The 9,220-nt window shown below is 43.9% G+C and overlaps 1 protein-coding gene across 1 annotated transcript; it reads left to right on the top strand.

The window, feature by feature from the left end:
* The first annotated feature begins 482 nt into the window (after nucleotides 1-482).
* On the top strand, nucleotides 483-8,902 carry SLC25A51 (solute carrier family 25 member 51). Its single transcript, XM_075931237.1, has 2 exons — nucleotides 483-671; nucleotides 5,580-8,902. Exon 2 carries the CDS (start codon nucleotides 5,617-5,619, stop codon nucleotides 6,493-6,495), a length of 879 nt encoding a protein of 292 aa, XP_075787352.1. The 5' UTR covers nucleotides 483-671; nucleotides 5,580-5,616; the 3' UTR covers nucleotides 6,496-8,902.
* The last annotated feature ends 318 nt before the right edge of the window (nucleotides 8,903-9,220 follow it).

The following is a 9,220-nucleotide window of genomic DNA, read 5'->3' as shown; positions in this document are numbered from 1 at the left end:
GTATTCGCATGCCCACTGCAGCCCCGGACAGTGCGCTGAGGATCACGGGCCCCGGGGCTCCCAAAGCTGAAGTTTTGGGTGGCCGTCTCCAGTGGCAATGGCGGGGGCGCTGACCCTGGGCTCTCCCCAGAGGCTAAGGAGTGGGCTAGCACCCCGGGCACAGGGCTACACGGGGCAGTGCGGTTGCCTGTGCATGCAAATGTATGCAAATATATGCAAATGTAGCCAATGGGCGGGGCACGGGGCTGTGCCGCCACGTGAGAGCGGAGCCCTGCGGGACCCATGGGACACCAGTGGGCGCCGCCCCACAGCGGACTCGACGCGCACGCGCGCGGGGCCCCGTGCTGGGGGCGGGGCCAGGCTGAAGGTAGCGGCCCGCCCCGCGCTGCGCCGTTACCCGGGCAGGGCGCAGCCGCCAGAGGGCAGCCTGCCGCCTCTCTGGCCGGGCGCCACACGCATGCGCAGCGCGCCTCGTCCCTTGAGCCCCCGCCCTCTGCGCACGCGCGCAGCCGGGAGCGGCGGTCTGTGCGCTCGGCTCGCGGCGTTGGGGGCGAGCGAGGCCGGTCACGTGCGGCCCGCGCGCGCAGGCGCAGAAGGCCGGGTGGGCCGGCGGCGGCCGAGGAGGAGGCGGGTGCCGGGCCCGGCTGCGAGCCGCCATGGGGCCGGCAAGGGTGAGTGGCCCCCCCGCCCGCGCGCGGCCGCTGAGCGAGGGGGGGCGCCGCGCGGGAACGGCCTCCTGAGGGGGCGGGGCGAGCCAAACCGCCGCCCGAGCGCGGGGCGGGGGCTGCGGAACGGCCGGGGGGGGGGATCCGCCTGCGCCACGTGCCAGAGCAGGGCCCCCCCCACCCAGGCCGCCGGGACACGGGAAGGGTGCGCGCGCACACACACAGACACAGACACACACACTGAGACCCACACACACACACACACACACACTCAGACAGAGACACAGACACACACACACTGACAGACACACACTCAGATACACACACTCAGATACACACACTCAGACAGACACACACACTGACACAGATACACACACACAGATACACAGACTGACACAGATACAGACACACACTCAGAGACAGACACACACTGACACTGAGAGACCCACACACACACAGACAGACACAGACACACACACACTCAGATACACAGACTGAGACAGATAGAGACACACAGAGACAGATAGACACACACACTCTGACAGACTGAGACGCGCACACACTCAGACAGATACACAGACAGACAGACACAGACACACACACTGAGAGACAGATACACAGACAGACATCAGACACGGACACACACACACACAGACACCACACAGACAGACAGACACTGACATCACACAGACAGACAAACACTGACACACACAGACAGACAGACACTGACATCACACACACAGACACACACTCTCTTTCATTAAAAACCCCTAACTGACTTATTAACCAGAGTGAACCAAACCGATTCAATCTGCTTCAGCAAAAGTGACTGGAGCCTAAATTCCTTCTCGCCTGTGGCTATGGGAGAGCCTCATGTGTCTGTCCGTATAAGGCTGTCACACCCCTGAGTGACACACTGTTACGGATAAAAGTGCTAGTGTAGACATAGCCTTCCTCTCCAGAAAATGAGAGACTCTCCTACTTAGTGACCTGTGGTGCTATATTTACAAAGCTTGACCTCAAAAGTTAGAATGGGGGAAAACATCTTTACATAGAAAAGTAGCCTTTAACGCAAAGGTTTCATCAAATTTTAAATGTGTTGAGTGACTTACAGTAAGTTTAAGCCTTAACATGTTTTGTGTGAAAATCAGGTTTCATTTTAATCAGCTTTATTTTTAACAAGAAAAACTCGTAAAAGAATTTTAAAAAATCTGATTTAAATTGAAAAAAATTCCAGAAGAGGCCACCTCATCTCAAAAAGGTATATTGGCATTGGAAAAGGTTCCAAAAAGTGCAACAAAAATGAGAGAGAGTTTAGAACGGATCCCATATGAAGAGAGATTAAAAAGACAGGGACTTTTCATCTTAGAAAAGAGGAGACTAAGGGGGGATATGATAGAGGTCTATAAAGTCATGACTGGTGTGGAGAAAGCGAATAAGGAAAAGTTATTGACTTGTTCCTATCACATAAGAACTAGGGCTACGTCTAGACTGGCAAGATTTAGCGCAAATACTCTAAATGCAAGAAGAGTTTTTGCATTAGAGTATTTGAGGAAGAGAGCATCTATACTGGCATGTGCCTTTGTGCAAAAGATTTGCTTTTGCGCAAAAGCATCCGTGCCAGTGTAGACGCTCTCTTGCGCAAGAAATTGATGTTACCTGTCTACACTGGCCTCTTGCACAAGAACACTTATTCTTGAGCAGGAGCGTCAGAGTATTTGTGCAAGAACCACTGATTTCATACAGTAGAACGTCAATGTTCTTGTGCAAATACTTGCGGCCAGTGTAGACATGCGGCAAGATTTTGCACAAAAGCAATCGCTTTTGCGCTAAATCTTGCCAATGTAGACACAGCTTGGGGTCACCAAATGAAATCAACGGGTAGAAGGTTTAAAACAAAAGGAAGTTTTTCTTTATGCAGCATGCAGTCAACCTTTTGAACTCCTTGCCAGAGGATGTTGTGAAGACCAGGACTTTAACAGTGTTCAATAAATTCATGGAGGTTAGGGTCCAGCAATGGCTATTAGCCAGGATAGGAAGGAATGGTGTCCCTAGCCTCTGTTGGTCAGAGGCAGGAAATGGATGACTGGAGAGGGATTACTTGATGATTCCCTGTTCTATTCACTCCCCCTGGGGCATCTGGCACTGGCCACTGTTGGAAGACAGGATATTGAGCTAGAAGGACCTTTGCTCTGATCTGTCTACTATGGCTGTTCTTATATTATCTCATTTTGGCTGTTAAGTGTAGGGTGAGGAGGTTGGTGATCTGTAATACAGACGGTCAGAAAAGGTGATCTTTTCTGGCCCTTAAATTCTATGTATTGAGAGACTCAGAGAATAAAAATGTGTTGGGAGCAAAGCTGAAACTGAAGGAGTCTCTTAGTGTTTTAGGTGATTGAATTGTAACAAAGCAAACAGCATACCAGGAGAAAAGCAAATTAGACTTTTACGGTCCTTTGATGACTTAATCTGCAATGTTAACACTGACTTTTAAAGTGAATTTTATGTTGATTTGCCCCTTTAAAGAACAAACAAAGAAAAGGAGGTAATTAAAAGAAAACTTCCTTATTGCTTGGTGAAATTAGAGAACATTAACAAGCTCTCAACTGGAGTGGAGTGAATGCGAAGGAAAATCAGAACATAACCTAAGACAAACCTGCTCAGGCATTGGCTCAATATTTTTTCCCTGGGAGAGATTTCTGTTCTAAATTTAGAACCTATTCTAAGCTGTTTCTGTGCTCCAGACAAGTGGTTCTTGAACCTTTTCTTCTCAGAATAAGACTCTAAAGTCATGTGTTTCTTGTTACAACCCACCAAAGGGCTGTAAAAGATTGTAGTAACTGCAAGAAATTGCACTGGACTGTGGTGGAATTGGACATCTCCTTTTTGTGTTCCACCTTCTATAGCACTTAGCAATGCAGGCATCATCAGTTCCAGAGATTGTGGGAGCAAGCTGTGTACTCCCTTAGAAGTACTCCTCCTCTAGTGGGGGTGGGGGGGGGACCTTGTAGGTGTAGCATGTGGAAGTGAACTCTGGATACTGCCTATTCCTGGGGGAATTCTGCATCAAAAAGTTAAATTCTGAATGAAGAATTTTAAATTTCTGCATAGTTTGTCACAATAATATAATCATGCCAATTTCAGTTATTTTGGAAATTTATTTCAAAATACCTGTCAGCAAGTATGTCTGCAAACACAGATAACTGAAGATGTTTCAGGAAATATCTTTGTCAGATTTCTTACTAGTCTGGGGTCATCAGTTAACTTAATTTCAGTGGGTTACACGTTTACAAAAAAACCTGCATTTTAACTTCTGAGGACCTTTGGAGGAAAGTAGGTTCCTTATATTGTACTGCTGCAGGTAGAGAGATATCATAAAGACCTAAAAGACAAAGCTACAAGTAGTCCCCTGGCATCTTAGAAACTAACAAATATATAGAATCTTGAGCTCTCACAGGTAAGACTGGCTTCATCAGATGAGTTGGAGTGGAAATAACAGAAGCCAAGATATATAAAACAGCAAAAGAAGTACCTGTCAATTGTAGGACCCATGTAAGAGGCTAATGAAGTGGGCTGGAAGTGGCCCATTCATAGCTTTTGATGTGAAAATGCAGATGTCAATGGCAGGCGACATTAAAATCAAACACAAATAACATATTTGGGTCTGACTCCCTAGCTTTTCTCAGGTAGGTGGTCACAACTTTGGAATTGCAGCTATTTAGAACTCTCTGTAGATAACGTTTGTATTAAGAACTTAGTTGCTGTCCCTGTTCTTCTCTGACTCTTAATAGGACAGTATATGTGCCTAGGATTATTAATTGTAACTATAGAATCAGCTTTCTTATACATACTTGGCTATGCTATATACCAAATATGGAGACATAATTACTTACATTATCATTTTGACAAGTCACATTTGAATTTACAGCTTAGTTAAGTGAGAGAATTTCTCCCCTCCCATCCTCAAGCCTGCTGCATGTTCTGGTTGCATTCAGTATTTATAGAATGCTGTTTCTCTGCATAATCAAGTTGTTTCTGGTTTCATTTTCCATCCCTTATTGAGTCTCACACCAAAAAAGTCTTTTAAAATTGTACACTCAGTACTAGCACTGATTTGGATTCCATCCCCACATCCCATTATATTTTTGTGGCAGTATGCCTTTGGATAAAACCACATAGGTTGCTAATTGACATCCTTCCAACTGCTTATGTTACCTGAGTTAAGTTATAATGTAGACAGTTCTTTAGAGACTATGCCCCCTGTCTTCTATAGTTTGTGATCTATAATTTCTAATTCATACCACATATGCTCTTGACAGATAAGGTCTGTCACGGGATCATGTAAAATATGAGTCTGAATAGTCAAGATGACTTAATAGCAAGCTTAAAAATACTTTTTCATTTATTTGTTTTGTTACTAAGATAGTGTTTAAGATAGTGTTAGGTTGATAATTTAAATGCACAAGAGTCAAGAAATTAAAAAGTTAAGGTTCACTTGGAAATATTGCATGTTATAGTAACAACTGTCAAAATTACTAATGTGTAGTGTAGGAACTTTAACTTCTGAATTTACTAAGCTTCCACTTCCATTTTCAACTTTTATATGCTACCTTGTTTCAAAATTTATTTCTGTGTATAACTTTTTACATTTAATCATCAAAAAAGTTTCCTGTTTTTTTGACCCTTTGTCAGTTAGCTGAATAGTGTATAAATCTTTTAGTTCCTTGAGATGCGTAATACAGCCACTAAAACCATGTGTACGAGCTATCAAATGTGGCATTTGCCTTTCAGTTTCACTGAAGTGTCTTGGAATTGCTTGAAGACCTTGTGCATGCAGATGACTTATAAACAAATTTTTAAAAAGAGGGATTGTGTGCAGCTTTGTTCATATTTTCATTTACCTTCTTGGTGTAGGAGAAAACGACTCTTGTATGAAGAAAGAAAGAACAGTATGATGGATTCAGAAGATCTAGTCATAACAAGTTCAAAGCAAGATATTGCTCATCACATTGTAACATTTAGCTCGGGTAAACATTACTTTTGTGGATATTGTGCAGCATTCACCAATATAGCAATCACCTTTCCCATCCAGAAAGTCCTCTTTCGACAACAACTGTATGGAGTGAGAATAAGGGAGGCAGTATGTCAGCTAAAGAAAGATGGAATCCGAAATCTGTACCGTGGACTCTTCCCTCCACTAATGCAGAAAACTACAACTCTTGCCTTGATGTTTGGCTTGTATGAGGATTTCTCCTTCCTGCTCCAGAGGCACACAAATGCATCAGAACTTGTGACTTGCAGTGTGGCAGCAGTGCTTGCAGGAACCACAGAAGCGCTTCTTACACCTTTTGAGCGGGTCCAGACTTTGCTTCAGGACCACAAACATCATGACAGATTTACAAACACTTACCAGGCTTTCAAGATGCTAAAAGACTATGGAATGAAAGAATATTATCGGGGTTTGATACCTATTCTGCTCCGAAATGGACCGAGTAATGCACTCTTTTTTGGTCTGCGAGGACCAATCAAGCAGTGCCTGCCCGAAGCAACTTCTTACAGTGCTCACTTGGTCAATGACTTTATCTGTGGAGGGCTGTTGGGTGCCATGTTGGGATTCTTATTTTTCCCAATGAATGTTGTAAAAGCCCGCATGCAGTCCCAAATTGGAGGGGAATTTCAGTCTTTTCCAAAAGTGTTCATGAAGATTTGGGTGGAACGGGATAGAAAACTGACACATCTTTTCAGAGGAGCCCATCTGAATTACCACCGCTCTATTTTATCCTGGGGCATAATCAATGCAACATATGAATTCTTGCTTAAGTTCTTATGAAAAATGTTCTCTTCTGTGAAGTCCCTCCGCTCAGTTGGGTATTGGCACGTTGAAGTCACTTATTTCCTCGGATCAAATTTGTCATAATCAGATCTGTTCATGAAGAACAATTCCATTTGGAAAGTTTAATTGCAAAAGGGTGGTTACATTTCAGGAGGGAAATAAGTGATTTTTACCACTGGTTTTGTTTAGTCTGCTTGGTAATTACTCAGTCATATTAATACTCTTCAGTCTTTATGGGGTGAATGTTGGCAATGTGGCTGGATCTTAATTTAAGAAAAATGGGTTTGCTGGAACACAGGCACATTCTTTATTAAAGTATTTAGGTGCTGGAAGGTGAAATCACCCATACCTGAATAAACTAATTGAAACTTTACTTTCCATATGAATGTTGGCCTTGGCCTAGAAACTTACTCCAGGTCATCCTTAGGGATGTATGAGTGTAAATGACTTACCGATTTAAACCATAAGTGGATGCTTGCCGGTTAGTGGTGTCTGTTAAACTCAGCAAAGCCGCCTGCCTGGGAGCCAGGTGGATAAGGGGTGCCTGCTCCTGGGGAGGTGGCTTTGCTGCGGCAGCAAAGCCTCCTTCCCGAGAGGAGAGCTGGGTTGGCGGCCTGTTCCCAGGGAGGCTTCACTGTGGGCTCTGCAGTATAAAGCTAAGCCTTATGCCATAGAGCCCGCAGTGTGGGTAACGGTGGCACTGCTGAGATTTTCAGCAGTGACACGGTTACTCTTACACAATTTTTAACATCCCTCATCACCCTCAAACGTTCCTAACACTCCTGGTGACCAGAATTCTGCTTGATTGTGCACTTTGTGAAATACCCAAGTAAGGGAGCCTGACAAAAGCGGTTTAGTTTCCCTGCTTTGATACACTTGGAGGGACTGATGCAGTTGTTGGACACATACTCTGAACTCCTATAACGTTTCAAGTTTCCTAGGCATCATTACTGTTTGAAACCAGACTGCCAACTTTTACTGGGGATGATGTTATTTTTCAACTAAGCCTTAAGATTCAACAAAGCCTACATCAATGATTTTTCCCAGCTGGCTTTTGCTTTCTAATATGAGTGCCATTTTGTGAAGCAACATAAGGTAACTACTACAGTTACATCTGCAATGCACTTCTGTTGGTCAAGTGGGTGAAACATCCCTGACCAAGAAAAGTTTTGCTGACAAAAAGCACGGGACTGTCTCCCACCGACAAAACTACTGCCATTTGTTAGTGGTGGTTTTATTTTGCCAGGAAAGCTCTCTGCTGGCGGTAGAGTGGCACAGCAGTGTTGCTGTAAGGTATGCAGTGAAGATGTAGCTTAAATTTTCAACTTCAGCATAAGCTGATCTAGTGCAAAGTAGAAGTAGGTGAAAAAGGACTAGTGGGGGGGGGGGGTGAGGAATTAAAGAAATTCTATTTTAAAAAGCTTTAAAGTGTCCTTGATGTTACAATATCACCTATTTGTGACTGTGGATTATTTTATTTTGTCTCTGGTGCTGCTTGGTTTCTGTTACAAACAGGCATGGTGCCACAAAGAAGACGCAGTTCCGCAAATATTGACACATACGGCAGTAGCAGGAAAACAGATAGGAGTCCAATACTCTGTAGACAGCTTTTGTTGTATTAAGGTAACTTGTGTCCTTTTGCAATGATTTGTACTTTCTTCATGAGAGGTCATAGCGTAACTGAACAGTCTTAGTCAGTGTTTTTAGTGATATGCTCTACCCTCCATTGTACAGGCTATATCACTGTAGTGGAAAAGGCACTCCAATACTATGGCAAGAAGGGCCATAGAAACGCCAGGTATGGGGGTTTCTCCGTGATCATTTAATCATGTTAATAAACACTCACATAAATATTAAAAGTAATGTTGTCCTTGGTATTCAGGTGGACGTGCTTTCAAGCCTCGAAGAAGGAACGAGAGCAGGAACACAAGTATCATTACCAAACTAGTGGTCTTTGTATCAAAAGTGATTTTTTTTTTATATTTCTATGCAAAATGGGTTGAGTATTTTCATACTTGGTGGTATGCAGGAAAGCATTCAGAAATTGTTTTGGATGGATTGTTTCTTTACACTTTAGCGCAAATATTTACTTTATGCATCATTAAGCTTTTGAATGCTTATGGTTTTTACTTTACCTCATTTTGATTTTTCACTTGACATAACTGCACCTGAATAATTACTCCCAAACAATATATCCTATTTCTTTATAATCTATAGCTATACGCTACTAAGCTTCACAGTCAAAGATGGCCAAACACAAATAAAGCACATTGATTCTTTGAATGTTGTGATTAGATAGATTTAAATATACTGTCTGTTGAATGTTTATTGGTGGAATCTGATTTTACCAGTGTGTTATTTTTGTAACCTTTCCTTGATGGAATAAAACAAAAGTAAATCTGTTTCCCTAGCCTTAATTTTTTGTAGCACATACTTCATACTTGTATTTTTAGTCTGTAGTCCCCAGGGGCAGGGCCAGGGCCAGCAGCCACTGCACTCCAACCCCACTCCCAAGGAGCCTCCTGCCAGTCCATGCTAAGTGGGCTGCCAGGCAGGGGCTGGTCCATGAGAGAAGCCAGTTCAAAAACCAGCTCCCCTCGCAGACTGGCTGCCTGTCACCTCTTGCTGTTGCCGCTGATACAGAAGCATGGGGTGACAGAAGCTTCTTCCTGGGGGGTGGGGGGAGGGATGGGAGGTGAGCTGCTGGACCCTGGGGCAAGCT

Source organism: Pelodiscus sinensis, chromosome 6 (genome assembly GCF_049634645.1).
Source record: "Pelodiscus sinensis isolate JC-2024 chromosome 6, ASM4963464v1, whole genome shotgun sequence".
In the NCBI taxonomy this organism is placed as follows: domain Eukaryota; kingdom Metazoa; phylum Chordata; order Testudines; family Trionychidae; genus Pelodiscus; species Pelodiscus sinensis.
Note: the sequence above shows the minus strand (reverse complement) of the source record. Positions and strands in the feature narration are given on the sequence as shown.

Bases quoted from the DNA above. Each gene is read 5' to 3' on its own strand.
- SLC25A51 (XM_075931237.1), top strand. From the start codon at position 5,617: ATGATGGATTCAGAAGATCTAGTCATAACAAGTTCAAAGCAAGATATT.